The sequence below is a fragment of the Zychaea mexicana genome (genome assembly GCF_025766255.1).
Source record: "Zychaea mexicana strain RSA 1403 chromosome Unknown BDB00scaffold_3, whole genome shotgun sequence".
In the NCBI taxonomy this organism is placed as follows: domain Eukaryota; kingdom Fungi; phylum Mucoromycota; class Mucoromycetes; order Mucorales; family Lichtheimiaceae; genus Zychaea; species Zychaea mexicana.
This window is the reverse complement of record NW_026516666.1, coordinates 320076-341095: the sequence shown is the minus strand read 5'-3', so window position 1 is coordinate 341095 and position 21020 is coordinate 320076. Positions and strand designations below refer to the sequence as shown.

The following is a 21020-nucleotide window of genomic DNA, read 5'->3' as shown; positions in this document are numbered from 1 at the left end:
TCGATCTGGTGAGGGAGCTTTGCAACCTATTTTGTCACAGGCGAATGACGGATCTCTTGGTTCTGAGTAAGCATAGGTACAGCCTTACGAGAACATCGATTGTAGAAAGGGCGAGGCGATAAGACCTGGACCCCGGTGTCGATACGATGCTATACTGTACTCTTGACATGCGCGTGTAAAAAAATGTATGTGGAGAAGAAAGGTATAACTAACGCTGATCGTGCTCAATCTTTAAATAAAGTGGTTGATGACTTTTTTTCTAATTGTGTCTGTTGTGACATAGGCAGAAAAGACTGCTGTGCTGTTGAAACAAGTATGTTACATTCTAGACGACAAGCATCCGTTGTCTTCCGATGCACACATAATAATAATATAGAGTACAGCATACATTTGAGCACAACGGCTCCGATCTACTCGCATATTCCTTTCTTTACTGCTTCAAAAAAGTTGGTTCTTTATTCTTGACATTCATAGATGTCAGTTTAAGCGAAATAAAAACGATGCCAAAACCTAGCTAAATCGGAACTGAACTTCCGAGGCGTTGATGGATTGTGTAACGATCAAGTCTTCTCGGGCTAAATTCGTCTTCGCCATGACGACCTGCATAAACAAAGATTAACAGCTGGCATGGGAAACGGTGTTTGCCTATACACGCCATAGTAAACAGAAACTTCGTAGTCTTCCATATGCAGGCCATATAGATGATACAAGCGAGTCAAAAAAGAAATCAATTTATATAATATATATGAGCACGAGAAAAAGGTACAAAAAAATGGTGTATGTGCTATACTAGAGTTGCACCATCCGTCAGTAGTGGATGAAGCGACGAGTCAGAAAAGCAAAAAGGTGGAGAAGAGGTGGGGTGACGGGGTATCGTTCTTCCTATTAATGATCAGTCACGGTGATCATTACACTTGGAACAAGCTCGTCCTGCTGCAACTTCCAACCATTCTGTGTTTCATAGGCCACGCGATTGTCGCCAAGGGAGTCATCCGACGGCAATGCATAGACCCAATCGAACTCGTCTTGCTCCGTCTGAACAATGAGCCAGTAGACATTCTTTTTGCGCAGCACGATGGCATCTTCTTGTTCTTCGGAAGGATGCCATTCCAACACACCTGGATCGTCCATGGGGTCCAACACAGACAACGATGAAGTGGATGCAACACACTGGGATGCATCGGGGATGTTTTGCCACAGTGAGTCATGGGTTGACGTGCATACTGCCAATCGGGCCTTGAGGTCTGACGTTGTTGTTGATGATGATGATGATGAATGGACAGCGAGTTGGACCGACTTGAGATGGACGTGGCGCCAAGGGAACAACCGATCCCACCAGCTTTCTTTCTGGGCACTGACAGCACTGGCGCCTGGAGAAAACGCAATGGCGGCACCTTGTTTGGGAAGAATCGGTTGGCCGTTCATGTTCGTGCCGATGGCTGGGAAGCCGGTGTGTAGAACCAGGTGTTCCTTGGGACTGTTGTGTGATTTCCACAGCTGGGACAAGCGAGTGGACGAGGTGCAATGCATGACAAAGGCAAGCGCAGCCAGGGACAGGATGAAACGGCCGACCCAGGCCCATCGTTTTGTGTGCGAATCATTGGAGGGCGGGTTATAGTGCAAGACCGGCGGCGGTGATGGTGCTGATGATAGCTCTGCTGGCTGTTTTTTCATGTCCATTGCAGCAGCTGGTTTTCTTTTTTATTTTCAAATGGAAGAAGTGCGTGTTTCTTATACGTAGATAATCAGTGATGAAAGAGATGTGGTGTGGAAAGAAATAAGAAAGAAAGAGAGAAGGAAAGAGTTTCAAAAAAGAAAGTTTTCGTTCTTTATGGTTAATGCATGTCAGCCAGCTGCTGTGTGGGTCAGCTGCCTCGTCACTTTTAAGGAAACCATCCCGCTCTTTTGCTTTTCCGTGTTGATTACATCACACACATACTTTTCTACTACACGCCAACTGCAGTGAACCTAACCTGGGAAAACACTGTTCTGCCTTTAGACCGTACCAATGTAAAATGTGGTGCAGCACTTCCACAATCGTCTATATCCTGACTCTTGTTCTTTGACAGTAGCACTGCTTAGATCTAGCAATGCAATCTGGAACTCTCTACTGGAAGATTGGTGCATTCATTCCAATACACTCCCCGGTTCATGCTTAAGCACAACCACTACAACAACGGCAATAAAGTTCTCCATATGGCTATTACATATGCACTTTCCAGGTTTAAAGCTACATATGGATTTAATCCTCGTTGTGCACTTCAAGCGAACACAGTCAAGCCACACTTTGTTGCACACAACGTTTGCCAAGGCGCCTTGATTATGACAGGTACGTTAGATAATTAAAGGTAGTGTGACAAGAAGAGCACGCCAAGCCAAAGCGGCACAAAAGGTCCGGAAAGCATAAGCTACGCGATATATACGTTAGTAGATATTGCCAGAGATAGGTCCATGTACAGCTTAGCTTTTAACTTACTTCTATCGGGACGCTTACCCAACCTTTCATGTTGCCTTCACCGTACGCGACATGCCATCCGTGCTGATATCCGTCGCGTTCACTGTTTGTGATTGCTGCTTTTACAGCAGCGTCGTTGATTGTTCTTTGATGATTTCAATTGGACGGTCATGGATTGGTTTCTGGGTAATAAAAGTAGCTTAATGGTTGAGCACAATCAATATCATGGATAAAATAGGAAAGGCTATACTATTATGAGTTTATTTACTGGTATTGCTTGTTGCGGAGAGCAATCGTACGAGCCGTACGTTCCTCTTGCTTGGTAAAACGGCTAATGGTATCGACCGCGATCTCAACTGATCTAATGCCCGTAGACTGACATAGGTCATGTAAAAACTCTGTATATGCATCTACTACTATGAACGAAAAGAGTAAATTGTAATTATTGCATACCAGAGCCAATTGATACAATGGTTGTTTGTTCGCGACGCTGATGATGACAAAGACCCGCTGGTATTTCCCGGGAGATTGGTGCTACAGCTCGCAACAACGCCCGGTAAATACAATCCCTCGTCTTCTGCAACATCTTTTCGAGATGTTTCCATCATAATCTATTATTAACCGTCTACCGTATGACATGCCAAGATTGCAATTAACGAGTGTGTACAGCTAAACTTCGCGAGTGAAGAGGCGCAAGTACTGTGTGTTGTTAATGGAAAGCTAAAAAAAAGGCCGCTCCTGATCTCAATATACAGAACATTATCGGTGTTGACAAAAAAAAAGAAAGCGCAGAAATGGCACCACAATCGCGACATCGTAGTTCAAATGTATGATTTAATTATTTATGGAGGACTTGGCGACCTTGCGTAACTGGTCGCTTCCTTGCAGTGGGGGAGGATATTGAAAATGAGGGATACCCCGTAATTTGAGAAAAAGAAGTTTATTAGATATGTGAAAAAAAAACTATGGACGTTTGTAGTCGATGATGAAGGTGTTGGGGCATTAGTTAGAATAGGGAGACGGATATTGAGAATAAGAAGGACACTTTAGAATATGCTGTAAGGACGAGTACCAGAGGAGTGCATCCTCTGGAGCAGGTTCTGGATATATTGCATCATAGTCAGCACCTGGATGATTGAGGCGATCTATGGTAATAACTTTAAAGTGGTCCAAAAGCATCAAGGAGGCCCGGGAAAGGATCACAACATTGTATCCTCACCTTTTGCTTGTCTCTCGTGCTCCAGTCACCGTCATTGTAATGTATACACTCCGTAAAATGTAGCTAGTTGGTGATTGTTTTTCATGAACATTGACTATATCATAATTATGCATTATGTCAATTAACAGCGCAATTAAACTTATTACTGTTGGATACATGAAAACAATAAATGGACAATATTAAAGGCTTTTACATGGAATGAATATGAAAAGGCATCATTTAGTAATAAGCGACATGAATACAGTAAGTCTTATTCCCATTGATGATTACTGTCAGCGTATATGATAGACTGTATTCGCTTATCTTTCTTTCTTCGTTACTTTTCATTGTTGTGCTCCTTCACTTTTATCTCTCCTTCTCTTCCCTTCAGCACTCATTTGGAGCATGATAAGGACAACGATAACAGCACATTGAACATAGAACATAGAGAATGGGTTGGGTCTAAACGCAATAATTCTCTGAGGTCAGAGCGTCATCATGTTTCTGAATCTATACTACATAGCACCAAAACCAGCTGCAAGACTTTAACATACGCGTTGACGGAAGGCACACGTAAAGGGAAATATCATAGCACATCACTGATACGTACGATAGCAGCTTGGGTAGCAGATTCAAGTGCCAAGTTTGCTCAATCAGACATACTATACCAGGTCAATGTGTCACTCAAGGAACGACTGTACCGAATACAATGTGGAGCAAGAGTATAATGCCCGAGACGGAAGAGGCGTCAAATATTGCATTACACGACCTTCAAGTTACACGCATGATGCGGGATCATGGTTCACATCAATAAAGAGAGAATAAACTTGAATGTGCGGCTTGCGAACAAGAGGATTAGAGTGATCCTGTAAATCTCGGCAATAACCTGGTTTGCGTGGTTTGTGAGTATCTATAATCAATAACAAGCGACTAGCTCAACAAGTTTGCTAGGAGAAGTTAAATGTAAGCTTATATTCAGCGCCTGGCGAGATTAATAAATGCTGTTGACAGTAATGGTGGCATCTCATTTTGTTCTGTACTAGTTCACAACAGGATCAAGTATTCTTTAGATGTCGTAACACTGTCGATGTTGTTGAACAAATGTTATATTGCAGAAAATGTATATAACTTCCTACGTATAATTGAAGGTCGATATCATGCCTTTGGGAACACAATATATATCAGCTGTGTTCAGCATAAAGCCCCAGCCGTTTTAATTTTTTCACGGACACGTGACCTAATCACTCTCGGACAATTAAATAGCCGGTAGAGAAACGCCAGCTTTTTTTTTCAGATCGGCCGTAAAACAATCATCTCTACTTATGTATTACATGGTGTCTATGTTGCACTCTCAATTACTGGATAATTTATACACATTCAGGTTATTACGCGGCATACTTACTTTTGTTTTGCTCACCAAACATCGAGTATTTTGGATAATTTGTCAGGACAAGAAGTAATCATATGAAATTAAGAGTATAAAGCAAGCAAAAAAAAGTTAATACAGCGCGCATTGCCTGAATTGGAGCAGCTTGATGTCCATGCGTGTGCTCGATATGTAGATAGAAATAGCCATTGGGCTTGTCGACTAATAATTTGATATAACCCTCACAAAGGAATGTCTCCATACGCGTATGCAACCGCACGTGATCGCCATCAGGAACTTGGTGTTGCGCATCGAAATCTTAAGAGCACTTATGCAAAAACGACCAAGAAAACTTCTTCCCGGGTTCGGTTCGAAGTAGATGGTAGTAATTGTAAACGTCGATGGTTTGAATGCGGTCAACGATTGCAGCAGTAAACTCCTGATCTGGCATTGTCGACAGCTGATCATCGAATTGAACGTAGACATCGAGAGAGTACCCTTTCAAGATTGTCGTTTGCGTTTGGAAAATCACTACGAGACGGGATCATAGCCTCTACTTCTTCCATCGTTACGAGCGATTGGTCTGGAATGGGTTTTCCGACGTCACTCTGACGTTCACGACACAATCTACACGTTTTGTAGTTTCGTGTCTTGGCAACAAACAATTCAACAGGCCGGTTTTCACACTTGCAGATAGAGCAAAACTGAACATTATCACGGATAATACGATCCATCTCGTGATTGTCTTGAGTAAGAGGTTGGTGTTTATGTTGAGTATCCATTACCGACGATGTTGACTTGCGATGTGAGGTAATCGAGTTGTTATAAAGAATGCAAAAATAAAGTTGGCGTTTCTCTACCGGCTATTCAATTGTCCGAGAGTGATTAGGTCACGTGTCCGTGAAAAAATTAAAATGGCTGGGTAGGTTGTGTTTAGCAGTTGCTGCTGAATATGCTGGGCGCCGCTCAGCGTAGGTGGCTTCCTTCAATAGGTTCACCTCCACTAACTGAGTACGAAATAGGCGTTTTGTGTGATACCATCACCTTCCACTCTTTTCTTTTCGGACGGAAAGAGAGTAGGAAGAGAAAAAAATAAACTCAACTGTTTTCTTATTCGGTCCCTTTTGTTACCTGTACATCCCCGCTCTCTCTTCTCTCATCATGACTGACTCTCCTACTGTTGCTGCCGCCCCACCCAAGCTTCCTTCTCACGTCAAGAAACCAAACGAAGAGGAACATAAAAAGGCACTGGAAGAACTCAACGCGCGCATTGACAAGCTCAAGAAGCAGCAGGTAAAAATACAAAGAAACCCACGCACGCATCATCATCCTTTATATAAAGATGAACAGCGGCAAATCAAGGAGGAAGAGGGAAATGTTCAGAATCGTCTTTTTAATGTTTTTTATTTTATTTTGCTACCTAGGATGCAGTCAAGGAGAAAATCAACAAGCTACCTGGCAAATCAGACAACACTCGTCGGGATGAGCTCCGTGCTCAACTTGCCGACTTGCGTGATAAGCAAGCCGAAATAAAAAAGGGCAAGCAAGCCGTGTTTGAACAATTGGATGCACTGAACGACTCGATCCGTAAGAAGGTAAAAGACGGCGGCCTAACACGGGGGGATCAAACCATTCCCGTCCGGACCTTGTTCGTCAAAGATACTGATGTGGTGTGTTTTTATCGTTAGGTCAACAACATCAAGTCATTCCAAGCCAAGGTTCCTTACAAGACTATTGCTGAGGTGGATGAACGTATCAATGAACTCGAAAGCAAAATCGAAGGTGGTGTACGACTTGTCGAGGAAAAGAAGGTAAAAAAAGACATATGTGAAGGGGGGAGAGGTTTAGCAGATTGATGTTAACACGTGAATGGGTTCTTTCTAGATGTTGCAAGAAATCTCATTGTTGAAGCGCAGCCGTACACAAGTGGAAGGAGTGGACGAACAACAAGAAGCTATTGACAAAGAACGCACAATCTATAACGAACTGCGGAAAAACATTGACGACAGCGACTCGAAGAAATACAGTGAGCAATACGAAAAGGCAAATGCCGAGCTCAAGACGATTCAAACCGATCAGAACCAAGCACGAGAAGTCCGTAACAAACTGTACGACGAGCGAACACGGATCAAGGGACTGTTGGACGAAGAATACAACCAACTGCGCGCCATGCGTGACGAACACCGCAAGGCTAATGACGAATACTATACGTTTGTCCGTCAATTGCGCGACTACAAGCGTGAGCAAGAAAAGTTGCGCAAGCAACAGATGGAACAGGAGAAGCGTCAAGAGGCTGCTCAAAAGGAACTCGAATTGGCTGCACTGCCTGCATTCGAACATGAAATCACACTGTGCGACAACCTGTCCAACTTTTTGCAAAGCTTTTTGAGCGGAAACAACAGCAACAAGGAGGGTGGTGATGCAGCAGCAGCAGCAGCAGCAACAACACAGCAACAGCAGCAACAAGCTACGTTACCCGGTGGTCGTGAGCTCAACATGCCCGAAGGTGTGGCACTGGTCAAGAAATCGGACCGCGAGGAAGACTATTTCGTGGGCGGTGGCAAGAAGAAGAAGGGTAGCAAGGGTGGCAATGCTTCATCAGTACCAGCAGCAAACAACAAGGAAAAGAAGACTGCAGATGCGCTCAAGTTGCCATTGTCTACGATGGAAGGCTTCTTTGAAGTCAAGGTCACCGTACCCACCAAAGTCTCGGATATCCCCGATACGCTCGAAAAGCTCAAGGAACGCAAGGAGCAGTACTTGGCTGATCAGCCCAAGGTCACCGAGGAGAACAAGAAGCGGGCACAGGCCAAGATTGAGGCTATGCTCAAGAAGGAGGAAGAGGAAAAGAAATTTGCTGACGCTGAGGCTGAGGCTGCCGAAAAGAAGGCTGCTGCCCCTGCTACCACCACCACCACCACCACCACCACTGATGCTGCTGCTGCTGCTGCTGCTGAACCAGAACAAGAAGCCGCTGCTCCTGCTACTGAATCTCAGTAATTTTTCAAGCATTCTATCTGCATAATTTTTGGACAAGTTTAGGGGAAAATAACAACAAAAGTGTTTTTATAATTGGGCATACTCAATGTATCACTATAGACACAAAATAACAAAACAACTCTTTCTTGTGTGTACAATTCATTATATATATTACCATCTATATTAAAGGCAACAAGGGGGCAAAGGATATAACATCTCGTCACTATCACCAATTCCGAATCTCTTCATCCGTCCATATGGGCACTCCTAATTCTTCTTCATCGTCTGCCGTTACTGTTTGATTATCATCGTCCTCTTCTTCTTCTTCTTCTTCGCCACTGGTTTGTTCCAAAGAAGCTAAAGACGGCTTGTCGTCACTTTGTAAGCATGCAAAGAGCCCACTGTTGGGTTCACCCTCCTGTCTTTCATGGTCTCCAGCTTTGCCTTCTTGGCGATCCGACTCCACGATCACATATGACTTTTGTCGTTGGCGAACGTTCCATTGGAGCGAGCTTTGAAGGGATGAAAACCAATCATTGCTGGACTCAGTACGACACACCGTTGGCAAAGGATACGGTGACATGGCGATTTTGATATGATCCCCGGCTATATGTATTATCAAATAAGTCAGTTTCTCTCTTTATATCTTAATTCATCCAGAGAGAAACTCACGTTTGAGTTCCACGCGGTTACGCCCATCAAAGCTGCAATAGGCAGGTCTGCTTGATCCGAACGGGACAACAACACGAATCGACATTGTTTCTGGCAATAACATTGGCCTAAAACTTAATGTGTGTGGGCAAATAGGTGTCACCAGGATGGCTCGGATATCCGGGTGCGTAAGCGATCCATGTGCCGATAGCTACACCGGCCGCTTTTATCAGTAACTCTACTCTCTCAACCCATACAAAAGCCCATTTCTTTTTTTGAAGTATGGGGAGACACACATGATATTTACCGAGTAAGCAGTTGATCCCGTGGGTGTGGCAATCACCAACCCATCCGCTTGCACCGTGGTCAAGTGTCGTTCGTCTCCAAACAACTCAAGCACAGACATGTACGAACTCGGTCCACGGTCCACCACCAATTCATTGAGCACCTCATATGTCTCGAACGGCACGGTTGTATAACACGGGATGGCCTTTTTCAAGCACTGTCGCTCCGCCTCCGATATACGCTTCGCTTCATGGAGCAGTTGCTTCTTCATCCACGCTGTCTCCATGACACTCGTTCGTTTTTCTTCGGAAACGCTTTCATGGGATGTGTCTGGCTTGTCCGCTTGATGGCGATAGACGGTGCATGACAAGCGCATCCGGACCGTGTTCCGGAACCCTTCCCCTTCGAATAGTTCGTCAAGCGCTTCTCGATGGCTGGTGTATGGGAATGGCGCAAGAAAGTTCAACGAGCCGAGATGGATGGACATGACAGGCGGAACAACGGTCTGGAAAAGCCATGACGTAAATAGTACTGTACCGTCGCCACCGAGCTAATAAAAAACCCGCATCGTCATTGTTACGTTAGATCCTGCTACATAGTAGAACGTTGCATATGTCCATAGAAGATGTATAGTAACTTACTGTGATGATTAAATGAAACAAACTGGGGTTTTCATGGCATAGTCGGGGTGTCCAGAACTTTAGCTTCTCTTTAAAGATGGGATCTTTCTCGCACAATTTCTGGTATTGGAAACTCTTGGCGTCTTGGAGATGGCCGTCTACATAGCTTTCATTGTATTTTAGCCATTTTCAAGGTGCATGCTACATATGAATCCCGAGCTTACACGGTGAATGGATGCTGTTTGCCAAAGCGAGGGGTTGCGATCAGCCATTCGGCCAAACAGCGGGTGTAACGCAACAGCCGATGATCTTTGGCTTTGGTCACAATAAGGATCGTATCGCTGTTGTGTCTCCATTTGACTCGTGCTTTGGCTTTTGTTCCAAAATAGAGAACAATAACAGATTAGCTCTCTATTATGTTTGTATAATCCATGTTTGGTTGAATCCGAGGGAGAGATGTGTGTGTGTGTGTAATACTGCGCCTTACAGAGATAATTGAGTACGTCAGGAATGTGGTCGTCGTGGTTGGGTATGTGCGCAGTTGCTCGTCGTTGCTGCGTCTTTACTTGGTTGGCTGTGGCAGAAACAGTGGCTGCACTATTGACATCAAGTGTATCATGCACATCGGGCTGTTGCTGTTGCATTCTACGAGTTGTTTTGACGAGAAAGAAAGAAGGAAAGAAAAGAGAGACAGTGAGAACCCTTGTCAATGCAGCATAATCGGGTTGTACCAAAAAAAAGAGAGGAACTTGCGTCGGTGTTTCATTCCATTCAAATCTCGTTGCCCAATTTATCACATGCGGGGGTTGGGTGGAGCATCAACTATTCTTCCTGTTCCTTTTTTTTCCTCTCTTTCTTTCTCTCTTTCTCCTCCACAGCATACGCACACACACACACACACACACACACACACACACACACACACACATCAAACATGTCAAAGCCTTTGAATCCGCTCGCTATTGCTAAGTTGCTCGGTCAATCGAACCCCAAGCTCGACCACCTGGTTCGCTTCTTGAACACTGTGCGAGGCACCGACAAAGTGCTTATGGTAAGAAATGAGAGAATACGGCAGAACTGAGTGTTCGGCATGAGTAATGAGATATTTTAACCTTCACACACACACACACACGAAATAGTTTATCCAATATTGGTCCAAGATTCTGATTTGGTTCTTGAACAAACGAGCTGGTGGCCTTGCAGCCAAACGAATTCAGAACTTGGCATCACCCGTCAGCGACTTCCGTATCCTGCTGCGTTACTACGGCCTGTTGCCGATGGTGCAATACATGAACTACTTGGAATACAACCCGCCAAAGACGTCCTTAGCACTCAACATTGAACGCGTGCAGAACTTGTCCATGATCATCTACTATCCACTCGAGCACGTTTACTGGCTGGCCGCACACAACGTCTTGCCCGTCTCGGAACAAAAGACAAACTCCATTGGTATCTGGAGCTGTCGTTTCTGGGCCGCTTGGGTTGTCATGGAATACGGTCGGTTGGCCGAACAGTATCGTCTCATGAAGAAGCGTGAGACCGGATTGTTGAAGCGGATCAAGGCGGGTGATATCGAGACGGACGAGGATCCAGAGGCCGAAATGGCTTCCATCAAGGCTGAACGGGCATCCATCTTTGTCAACACCATGATTAATTCAGGGTAAAAAAATGTTTCTGATTTTCAAAGGGGAATGTTTTTTTTCGAGTTACTCATCGCTAACGCATTGAAACTCAGATACTTGCCACTCACGGTCCACTGGTCACTGGAGAAGGGTTTGATTTCAGATGCCATGGTGGGTGTGTTTGGCGGATTTGCAGCTGTCTTCCAGATCTACGCTGCATGGCGCGACACCGCTTAGGTTGAACAAAACGTCCAAAGGAGTATTCCAAAAAGTCAAAATTTTATTATCATTTATCACCGCACACACACACTTTATATATGTCACTTCTTTAGACGCAAATGTAGCAGCAATTTGCGTCCTAGCAATCCCACCACCGCCACACCGAGTACTGCGCGCCATATGACAGCCACATAGATAGCCTTGCGAAGCGATGCCATATACACCCTTTCTACATCTTGTTTTCTATATTATACATAGTAATGTTTTCACCATCCATCGATCCGTGTAATTATATTGTATGTGTCAGTTTTACCCGCCAATGAGCGTTACACAGTGTTACTTTGTAACTTTTTTGTTTTACCTTTGTGGGGGTTGGAGATACATGAAGAATCGAATCAAGACATTCATGTCTTTAAACGAGAATTTGGGATAAGCCTTTGCCATCGTTACAAATTGCTGCCATGCAGGCCTCCCGCCATTACTACTAGCAGCAGCAACCTCGGTCAATTCGATAAGTTCGCGCGTCATCCCGAGTGTCAGGCCCCAGAGCTGCATCCGATGGTTCTCGTTGTCCGTGGGAAGGTCTATTGCAGGAAACGAGACGTTGCCAATGACAAACGATTTTCGGAGAGGCGAATCGGGATAAGGTGAGGTGGATAAAAAGTATCGTAATGGGACCCCTAAATCACAGTGGAAGACGTGTTGGCTATTACTTTCATGTTGCTTCTGTTGTTGTTGCAAAGGGTCATCATTTTACATTGAACAGCAGCGACTTCGGATTCCTGGATGGTCAAAGGAGGGGTATCGGGTACCACCTGAATATACACTAGAACAAGCCGACATAAACCCAAATGATTAATTATACCCCACTTCTACTACTACTACCCCCTTTATCATCCAAAAACCCCCCATCCCCATCATATTCTTCCGAAGTTTACCGTGTGGCACCAAAACCATCATCAATTCGCCCTTCATGTTTGAAATCTCCCGAGCATCCAACGTCCCCACAGGCAAAAACGCTGGGCTTGCTAGGTCAAGTCCAATTTCTTCCATGGTTTCTCTCACTGCCGTCTGTTCGTCATTTTCACCCGGCTCATCCTTTCCTCCTGGAAATGCGACATGACCTGACCATCTTTTTTTTTTTATAAACACATTGGACGTCAGTCTATGAAAAGAACCAGTGTGTTCTTTTCTTGAAAAAAATAGCTATAACAATAATGACTTTACCTGTCGGTAGCTCGTGTGGCTCGCTGGATAAACAACAATTCAGGTTCACTGTCATTAACCCACGGTTGATCTAGAAATTCTTTAATGGTAGAAGCAGGTTTGGCATCAACAGGTTGTTTTTGGTGTGAAGAAGGACGACATCGTAGAATGGCAGCAACTCCAGCTCGTCGTGGTTGCTCAGCTGGCGATTCGATATGTAGCGGACGATGAGCTTGCAGCTGTTGAATAAGGGTTCTCAGGGCTGCTAAACAATTAATGAATTATATGGAGAGAGAGAGAGAGAGAGAGGGAAGGGAGGAAATAATAAGCATAAATAAACAATCAGATATATGTCAATCTATGATATGGTAGCAATAACACATTACCTTGCATTGTTTCTATCTGCTCTGAGAAATAATTGAAACAGCACAGAAAAAGGTACAACCTGTTCAAACGGAATTTATTTTGTCATAACTCATGGGATGATTTCTCACTGACAAAGAACAATTGTCCTTTCCATTAACCCATGTGAACTCCCATATCAGTCATCCCCATTGTTTGTAGATATATGCTTGCCCCCCCAAGGTTTGTCTTGTTACGGTGCGAAATGTTATAGGTTTTCGAAAGATTTCCATTAAAAAATAGACGGAAAAAAAAAAGATGTAGGGTGTGGGGTGGGATGGGGTTTGCTGTTTCCAAAAAGTAGTGTACGTGTGCAAAGGAGGGGATTGCTGATGGGAGTTGCGGAATGATAGGTGCCAAAGGAGATGATGATATATTTACGTTTCCATAGCAAAAAAGAAAGAAGATAAACTGCTTCCATCATATTGATTATAAAGCCTTGCGCAAAACATAAGCATCTCGTGGCTCAATGTGCTTGTAGTAATCCTTTTCAGTGTCAACAACTTCAAAGCCGTTCTTCTTGTAAAAGTTCAATGCCGATCCGTTGGTGATTTGAACGTGCAGATAGATCGATGAATAAGCTGATGCGTGTTCCAAAATATGGTCCAAAAGACGACGGCCTAATATCATTCATTCTTTGTTTAGTTTAAAACTCTCCCACACATCCCGCCCACCTCTTTTCTTCTGTAATGGTGTGTCGTCGTAAGGCTAACCTAAACCAAGCTGTCGGTATGGCTTCAACACGCCCAAGGTCATCATGTATACTCGCGTTTCCTTGTCATTAGTTTCTTTGCGACAGCATACTGCACCGACACATACGTCATTGTAGTAAACTATATATTTTTAAAAAAACACAAGAATGTCGATTAGCAAGTTACAATTAAAAAAAAAACGAAATCACCCATGTGAGCTATAAAAGCTAGTAGTTCAGAATCAAAAGTTACCTAGTTTTGCAAGTTCACCCACTTCCAAAACGTCTTGGTAGAATTTTTCAGCATAATTGACAGGGAAAATGACCTGATTCAATTTACGTAATTGACCCACATTGTTGGGTGTAACATCACCAAGGGAAATGCGTTCAGACGTCATAACGGAAGGTGACATGACCTGGAAAGAAGGACGTGCGAGTTGTATAAGTTGTTGAAGGGGGGAATAATAATAATAAGAGCCCGTCGTCGTTGTTCCTTCTTTTAGATTTGGCAAATCCAAAAACATTTTTTTCGGAATTAGAAGCTTGACTTTTGCTTTTTTGCCCTGTATTATGATGGGGTAACCTTGGACGATTACATAATCGTTGTTCCCCATAGCAACAGTTTCACTTTGTTGTCAGTGAGTCCATATAGCTTTTCTTTTCTCTTGACCTGATTTTTCCCCCTCAAGGTATCTTAACAAGGATAAGTTCTAGAGCTATATCATAAGCTCTAAAGTGGGGTAAGGCCTAGATCACTCTTATCTAACTAGGATCGTACAGAAACCACACCAAGTAGCATTGTCCTGAATCAAAGTATGCCGAGTGAAAAGGTCACAACTTCACTTTCTCTAGCTGAAGTTACATCCAAGTGATCCATTAGCATGCTGCTTAAGCCGCCTAAAGTAGTGTCGTCGTATTACGAACGATGAATTCTTGCATCTCGTTGATATATACAGACCGTCAAACGTTTCTTCAGGCTTTGTTGGTTGAAGTAAGGATTTTCGGCAACCAGCTCTTATTTTCATTAAGATTTTTGAAGTCGTGATAACTATCGTTAATGACGTTCGTGCTTCAGTCATTGAAAAGGCATAATATGTTATCAGCTTTCTCTTAAATGTGATTATTGATACTTAGTTTAATAAACAGATTTATTCATTTGAAAATATTCAATCATCTTGAATAACCACTTTGACATTTTCTTTTACAGCAACTAGACACTCTTCAGTTACCAAAGGGCATTTTCTCAGGGTCAGTTTGGTCAACGCAGGAATTGGGCTTTCAATAAAAAAGTTCAAACCATCATCTGTCAACTTGGATAGACTATCAAGCGATACTTCTTCTAGACAAGCACATGACCCTAATTCGGCAATGACGTCGTTCGTAGCGGATTCCATGTCAGTAAGGGTAATAGATTTTACTTGCTCGCTCATGGAGCGGACGAATTCCTGTAGCCCGGCTGCTGTAACACGCTCCAAGTTACTTAACGTAATGCTTTCCAATGTCTTGATATGGGCCAGTGCAGCAAGTACAGCATCTGTAACAACATGACAGTGTCGGAAGGTAATGCATCGGAGTGATGGTTGAGACATGGACACGCACGCGTAACGTTCAAACAGCTGAATGAGACTTGTGCCACAAGCGGCTGTTGTTGCATTGGAGCTCATCCGTGGCATGTGGGAAATAGCAAACGTTTCGAGTGGCGGCATGTCCAGAAGTACCTTGATGATAGCCCTCAAATCGGACACTTCGGCGATACGTAAGCAGGTCAAAGCAGCAGCACGGTTAATCGACCGGAGAAGGAAGGGCTGTATCGCCCGCAGCGGCCAAAAAGTAAAGCTTGTCAACTTGTCCATCTTGAAATCCGCATAGTGTGTTTTAAATTGACACACTTCGGCCCGTGTGAGATCAGAAAGCATGACAAATACGGTCTCGAGTGTTTTTTGATTCTTGTAGAGCAAAGGGAAAAGGGCTGAGGTGGGCACACAGCGGCCGCCATTATTGGTGTAGATCATTCGCAAACCGGTTTTTTGTTCTCCTCCCCTGCTGCTGTTGCTGCTGCTACCGTTGTTGCTGTCGTTGACTTTTCCCTGTTGCTCTTTGTGATGATAGAGCTCGGGAACAGGGTTCGGATGGTTGTATGCTAAGATTTCGAGATAGGGAGCAAGTCGGTCGATAGGATCAAAGACGGAAGGGTCGCATCCGTTGATTACTAGCCGGTGGATTCGAAAGCAATGCTGTAGGACGGATTCCATTTCACGACCCGTGATAGCAGTAGCTTTTAGCTCCAGATTCGTAAGCATCCGGTTTGACTCTAACACCGAAAAATCGCCTGTCACGGCAGACATGGACGAGGTGGTGGAATAAGTCAAGTCAGTAATGGTAACACATGATGAAAGGACTTCTGCCAATGTGATGAAGCTGTGGCTGTCACCGAGATCGATGTTGAGTTTGGTCAACGTGTGGCATGTCTGCCAAAACGCGTGCGCGAACAAAAGAGTGTATGGTCGCATATTTTGAGTAGCAATGCCTAACGGATAGGGAAAAGAAACTAATCAGTTATACCAGAGACCTTTCAGATAGAAGAATTTGTGTAGATATACTCATGCTCACTCACATGTCAATTTGAATGATTGGATCCTTTTAAACCAGCCGCGTCTCATACATCGTAAATACTTTAGCCGGGTGGCCTCGACTTCAGTGTTTATTGTCAAGTGCTCAATACTAGGAGCAATGAACTGGATGGCGCCAACAAATACGTCCAGATCTTCCGGGCTGTCATCAAGAACTACGCGCTTCCATGCGGTCTTGCATTCTAGTACCTTTCTGCGCCAAGCTGTGGATACTGCAAGGCACGCGGCTTTTGTATCCTTGGGCAATAGCAAGAGAATAAGGTCAACGATGTCGATCGGAAGCCTGGCAATGAAATCAATACGCTTGGCGTCTAGAATGATCGCTTCGGTTGTGCTAAGCACCAACTGCTCGATCTGCTGCTCGTTGTCTTCGTCCATTTTGATCCTTTCCATGCCGGTATCATAAGTCGCAATCGCACAGCGCTGTCGTCCGTACATTGAGAGAATGTCACCTTTTCGAAGGTATCCATCAGCCACTGTCGGTGAGAAATCAATCATGCGTTGAGCATCTTCTATTGCAAGACTGCATTTTCCTTGCATGCAGTTGCCATAAGCTCGGGCATCTAGAACCTTGAGCAAGTGGGACTGGAGCATGTCATCGGCGTAATTTACGACTTGTACGTGTTCTTGATTTTCGATCGCCTTGGTAAGCTCGCGGCAGATGAGTCCTTGGAAAGGTCCTGAAGTAAAGGTGTTATGAGAAGGCAAAAGCGGTGAACTGCTCATTCGTTAAGCAATACAGTGGGGGAGGAGTATGAGAGCAAAAAGAAAAGCAGAGAGAAATAAAGATGAGCCTTATTTATACATCAGCCAACTTGGTGGTATGAGAGCTCTGGTCTAAGAACGCAGAGCGTAAGGATTGTACGTGATACAAGTACGGCCTGTTTTTGATGGTCAGCATGTGATCCAGATCAGGAAAAACAAGGCAATGAGCTAGCATGTCTTAAAGTTGTTATATGTAATTTATAAATTTACATACACCTCACGATAGCAATATAGGGTCTCGATTTCATTAACAACAATTTAATACTTTGAATCAGGTTTTTAATAGATTTTTACAATGCTCTACTGTTTCGAATATCTGTTTGTATGATTGATACAATCTTCTGTTACTAGTAAATAGTTCGTAAGCCAAAGATTTTTTGACAAGCTGCTTGCTGAATCTGCCATACTTTTCGGGCGTCGATCTGTATTATACAACTACATACTCGAATTTTGCCACATTTGCTTATACCTATGATCAGTCATGCCAATGGATCTTTTCTATGATTGCCCGGTAATATTTCTATAGGTATGTGATTGCAAAGTACTCTGTCCTAAACGATCCAAGGGTGTGGACAAGTCATCCCGAAGCTTCTTTGTATTAACATATTACTTGACAAACAATCAGTTCATCAGAGAAAGAAAAGTATCGGTATATAGATATGAGGAGTAGGAAAACCTACTACAGCAGACAGTGAAGTGGCTGCTATGATTGTTCTCGTTTGATGGATACTGCCACTTTGTCAGTAAAAGTAGAATTAATACAATATTTTGTTTCTATAAACGGGCAATCCACGACCTCCGCTCCCTTGTCTGACTAGCGGTACCATTGGGTCCGTGACAATTCTTGTGTAGCCCTTTATTGTTTTGAGGATGGAACTCTACAAAGTAATCTTTGATAATAGAACGGTAACACACCGGTTAATCCTTTGACGTCATGACGCAATTCTTTGAGCCTTATAGTGCATGAGCAAAGCAACAATGAACCTTGCCATAACTATTGACATGGGAGAAACTTATCCCCGTTTTTCTCTTGTTTAGGTACTCAAGAAGATACAATCGTGGTTGTTGAGAAATATGTTAGGTACTTCTGCCGACGATTAATTGCTCAGTTATAAAGTTTAAATATAAAGCTCGGTGCTGTGAGAACTGTGCCATATCAAACAGACAGTACACGTTTCAGCTGTCTTTCTCAAGCACTTTTCTCGGCCGACGAGAGATCATCTTCCTGCATACACGCACGCAGCAACAGAGTAACCTGCAGTTGCATGTACCATATATTATGATTTTGTGCCTTTGACTGTGTACTTGCCAGCGCTGATTAGATCCCCATCCAAAGGGGGAGGTTGGGCGTTCGAAAAACGCAGCTGATAGTGTTGCAGGCACTGACATCTGCAAGTGGTGTTACACAACAGGTATCTTTCCATGAAAATATAAAGACGCGTTGGTCCGTGTACATTATTCGTTTCCTTTTTAAGTTCAATTATATTCTTACAACATGCGTTAGTAAAGATAATGACATGAAAAAGATTCGCTAAGGAGTACACGGCTAACAGTTAATATTCTTAAAAAGAGTCCGTCGACCCCAAAATGGAGCCGTGCAATACGGGTAAGTAGTACACTTTGAGGATACGATAATCATTGGATTTTGCGCCATGAGACGAAAGATAGCACTTGTACTCCAGTAACTTCATTGGTTTGAAGCACGATGCTACCGGAAAGTTTCTTAAGTCTCAGGAAGGTGAGATTCATGAGGATAGTGACGAGCAAAAGGTAATGATTAGATAACAGATTACGTGTACAATTGTTTGGTATCTTTGGCGCTCAACTAACATCGTTTTCTGTACGTAGATCCTTAGGTCATAATTCTCAAAATAGTGTATGAATGGTCGTCCGATTCATGGCGATAGAGCCCATGTAGGTCACTCTCTTCACTTTGATAGCTCATCTTCGTCTCCAACATGCTGTCCACTCAGCGTTTCCTCCGCCTTCTTCCTGAATTTCGCAGCCCTCTCTTTAATCAGCAAGTAGTCACTTCTGTGGGCGCGCAAGAATATTCGACGCTATCAGTAGCAGTATCACCACCATGACTGCTTGTCATTCATAAAGAACACACGGAGCGACGTGATCAAGCTAAAGACAGGATTCTCGCAACCCCCGGATTTTTTTACTCGGCTAGCCTGGAAAGCTGAAGCTTCTCCATCGCGGCGTACCACCACACCGCACGCCAGACACACCCAGCCCGGACATCCCAGCTTCAGGAGTCCCCAAGGCAAAGGCGAAGGATTGAGGTTGGATTAACGTGGCAGTGACACTGACTACAACCGGTGGGAGATTGGGGAAACAACACTGCTCAGGTTGCAAAGGGTTTCTGCAGGAACACCATCCACATGAGCTGGAACTGACTGGTATGACAACGGAAAGAAGTGAATTCTTAATAACTGGCCTCTCTTTCGCCTACTTCACATCCCATCTGAGGTGAATGCGATACGAAGAAGGTAATAAAGAAAGGAAAAAGGATATGTATATCAGTTAGTAAGCCTCTTGTTACAAAATGGTTGTAGGTATGAAAGAAAACATAGTACGTACCATAACTATACAAGCTCGGCGCCTTGGGCTGTCATTTGCTGTCGCTGTACATGTGCCTCGATGGTGTATCCTTGTTGCCTATACAAAAAGAGCGTTGCTCCCCTCCCCACCACCGGCTCTACCATCATCGCTATCCCCGTGTGCCCTGCCCCCATACCCCTTCACCCCCGGTGGCTGTAGCCAGTGCCACCGCCAATGCGATTGCCAACCCTTACCTTCTTTACTTTGAAGAAACCATCAATCGAGATGTCTGGAATGCTCCCCATCGCCTGATGAAGGCGGAGACCGCCAGACACCCGCGAGCACCGTGGCCGTACCACCCAAAACCTGCAGATGTTATTCGGTTTCATCGGTATATTATTTTAGGCGTGATAGTCATTGATTAATCACTTACGGCAACCACAGCCCAGCCAAGCCGCCGTGCGCAACGAGCGCGCGCCCAAAAAGTGCCCAAAGATGCAACACACCATAAAGGAACACCACGGAAAGCGGAAGAGAAGAAGCCCGAGGAGGGCGGAAACAGAAGGCAGATACGGATTGGGAGAGAAACGAGAACAGCGGAAAAGAAGACAGGAGGAGGCAATAGGAGGTCCTCTTCAAATCGACAGCAATGTTAATAGCCCTGTCTTTGTGCCCGCGTAATAGCAGCGCCCTCAGCTTAACAGAATTTCATAGAGCTTTCTTTTTTTTGTAGGTTTTTCAAGTACTTTTTCTCGGTGTATTTTTTCTTTTGTGGGCTACAAGTTCGAATGGGAGAAACTTTCAGTGATCGCATGCATAAACAAGTGGCACATATGTTTTTTAAATAGATTTTGAATTTTTTTTTCTTTGGGTCTACAATAGAGGTTAAAGAAGTAAAATTAGCAATAATGGTTCTATGAGAGAGCGTAGGGTGGAAAGAGGAGTTGTGGGGGCAGCTTGGTGTTCTGGCGGTGGTGATTGATGTTGCTGCTGCGGTGGAATCGGTGACAGAGGGGAACGGGTGACAGGAAAGGATTATATATCTTGGATGAATTATCTTTTCCGGGTTGTCGACCATTTGATCTTTCTTTTTGTAACCAATGATGGTGATGACGCTCTAAGCAACGCGTGGGATACAGAGACTAAGAGATAAAGTGGCTGGAAGGTCTCCGAGCTCTGCAACTCACACTAGTGACCTCCCTGTACCGGTACGACTTGATCGCTTCTCGCCACCCTCGACTTGAATACCGAGATGGCTGAGCCAAAACACTTTGGAAATAGCCATGCACAAAGACGAGATTAGTGTGTGCATGTAGCCTGGAACGTGCACATTGCAAAGGGAAATGTCAGGTTGAATGCCATTGCCTTTTGAGATGAGCGACGC

General features: G+C 44.1%; 8 protein-coding genes across 8 annotated transcripts; 2 read left to right on the top strand and 6 right to left on the bottom strand.

Annotated features, from left to right (window-relative positions):
- Nucleotides 1-423: 423 nt before the first annotated feature.
- Nucleotides 424-1792, bottom strand: BDB00DRAFT_797302 (uncharacterized protein). The gene has a single exon (XM_053121535.1). It carries the CDS (start codon nucleotides 1678-1680, stop codon nucleotides 886-888), a length of 795 nt encoding a protein of 264 aa, XP_052985185.1. The 5' UTR covers nucleotides 1681-1792; the 3' UTR covers nucleotides 424-885.
- Nucleotides 1793-6180: 4388 nt separating this feature from the next.
- On the top strand, nucleotides 6181-8019 carry BDB00DRAFT_754224 (uncharacterized protein; the record flags this gene model as incomplete). The annotated part of the gene is made up of 5 exons (XM_053118748.1): nucleotides 6181-6312; nucleotides 6444-6614; nucleotides 6708-6806; nucleotides 6904-7432; nucleotides 7487-8019. The coding sequence occupies 5 exons, from the start codon at nucleotides 6181-6183 to the stop codon at nucleotides 8017-8019; spliced, it is 1464 nt and encodes a 487-aa protein (XP_052985184.1).
- Nucleotides 7878-10309, bottom strand: BDB00DRAFT_797289 (ATP-NAD kinase-like domain-containing protein). The gene is made up of 6 exons (XM_053121534.1): nucleotides 10042-10309; nucleotides 9779-9926; nucleotides 9576-9720; nucleotides 8957-9484; nucleotides 8671-8860; nucleotides 7878-8604 (listed from the first exon to the last, which is right to left on the bottom strand). The coding sequence occupies exons 1-6, from the start codon at nucleotides 10196-10198 to the stop codon at nucleotides 8225-8227; spliced, it is 1548 nt and encodes a 515-aa protein (XP_052985183.1). The 5' UTR covers nucleotides 10199-10309; the 3' UTR covers nucleotides 7878-8224.
- Nucleotides 10310-10488: 179 nt separating this feature from the next.
- BDB00DRAFT_783532 (peroxisomal biogenesis factor 11) lies at nucleotides 10489-11413 on the top strand (the record flags this gene model as incomplete). Its single annotated transcript, XM_053120386.1, has 3 exons — nucleotides 10489-10605; nucleotides 10694-11214; nucleotides 11290-11413. 3 exons carry the CDS (start codon nucleotides 10489-10491, stop codon nucleotides 11411-11413), a joined length of 762 nt encoding a protein of 253 aa, XP_052985182.1.
- BDB00DRAFT_325943 (uncharacterized protein) lies at nucleotides 11358-12100 on the bottom strand. Its single transcript, XM_053116952.1, has 2 exons — nucleotides 11757-12100; nucleotides 11358-11638 (listed from the first exon to the last, which is right to left on the bottom strand). Exons 1-2 carry the CDS (start codon nucleotides 11948-11950, stop codon nucleotides 11497-11499), a joined length of 336 nt encoding a protein of 111 aa, XP_052985181.1. The 5' UTR covers nucleotides 11951-12100; the 3' UTR covers nucleotides 11358-11496.
- Nucleotides 12101-13044, bottom strand: BDB00DRAFT_325885 (uncharacterized protein). The gene is made up of 3 exons (XM_053116951.1): nucleotides 12988-13044; nucleotides 12623-12866; nucleotides 12101-12527 (listed from the first exon to the last, which is right to left on the bottom strand). The coding sequence occupies exons 1-3, from the start codon at nucleotides 12992-12994 to the stop codon at nucleotides 12251-12253; spliced, it is 528 nt and encodes a 175-aa protein (XP_052985180.1). The 5' UTR covers nucleotides 12995-13044; the 3' UTR covers nucleotides 12101-12250.
- BDB00DRAFT_797273 (acyl-CoA N-acyltransferase) lies at nucleotides 13039-14213 on the bottom strand. Its single transcript, XM_053121533.1, has 3 exons — nucleotides 13948-14213; nucleotides 13717-13836; nucleotides 13039-13623 (listed from the first exon to the last, which is right to left on the bottom strand). Exons 1-3 carry the CDS (start codon nucleotides 14105-14107, stop codon nucleotides 13433-13435), a joined length of 471 nt encoding a protein of 156 aa, XP_052985179.1. The 5' UTR covers nucleotides 14108-14213; the 3' UTR covers nucleotides 13039-13432.
- Nucleotides 14214-14860: 647 nt separating this feature from the next.
- On the bottom strand, nucleotides 14861-17050 carry BDB00DRAFT_866982 (uncharacterized protein; the record flags this gene model as incomplete). Its single annotated transcript, XM_053126290.1, has 2 exons — nucleotides 14861-16221; nucleotides 16357-17050. 2 exons carry the CDS (start codon nucleotides 17048-17050, stop codon nucleotides 14861-14863), a joined length of 2055 nt encoding a protein of 684 aa, XP_052985178.1.
- Between the last annotated feature and the right edge of the window lie 3970 nt (nucleotides 17051-21020).

What these genes read in the sequence shown, in the direction of transcription:
- BDB00DRAFT_325943 (XM_053116952.1), bottom strand. Translation starts at nt 11,950, where the DNA reads ATGCAGCTCTGGGGCCTGACACTCGGGATGACGCGCGAACTTATCGAA. An exon ending in TATCTCCAACCCCCACAAAG is followed by an intron (nt 11,639 to 11,756) that starts GTAAAACAAAAA and finishes TGTATAATATAG; the next exon opens with AAAACAAGATGTAGAAAGGG.
- BDB00DRAFT_325885 (XM_053116951.1), bottom strand. An exon ending in GCCACACGAGCTACCGACAG is followed by an intron (nt 12,528 to 12,622) that starts GTAAAGTCATTA and finishes AAAAAAAAAAAG; the next exon opens with ATGGTCAGGTCATGTCGCAT.
- BDB00DRAFT_797302 (XM_053121535.1), bottom strand. Translation starts at nt 1,680, where the DNA reads ATGGACATGAAAAAACAGCCAGCAGAGCTATCATCAGCACCATCACCG.
- BDB00DRAFT_797273 (XM_053121533.1), bottom strand. Translation starts at nt 14,107, where the DNA reads ATGTCACCTTCCGTTATGACGTCTGAACGCATTTCCCTTGGTGATGTT. An exon ending in GGGTGAACTTGCAAAACTAG is followed by an intron (nt 13,837 to 13,947) that starts GTAACTTTTGAT and finishes AAAAATATATAG; the next exon opens with TTTACTACAATGACGTATGT. An exon ending in ATACCGACAGCTTGGTTTAG is followed by an intron (nt 13,624 to 13,716) that starts GTTAGCCTTACG and finishes GAATGATATTAG; the next exon opens with GCCGTCGTCTTTTGGACCAT.
- BDB00DRAFT_797289 (XM_053121534.1), bottom strand. Translation starts at nt 10,198, where the DNA reads ATGCAACAGCAACAGCCCGATGTGCATGATACACTTGATGTCAATAGT. An exon ending in CGGGATCAACTGCTTACTCG is followed by an intron (nt 8,861 to 8,956) that starts GTAAATATCATG and finishes CGGCCGGTGTAG; the next exon opens with CTATCGGCACATGGATCGCT. An exon ending in TAACCGCGTGGAACTCAAAC is followed by an intron (nt 8,605 to 8,670) that starts GTGAGTTTCTCT and finishes TAATACATATAG; the next exon opens with CCGGGGATCATATCAAAATC.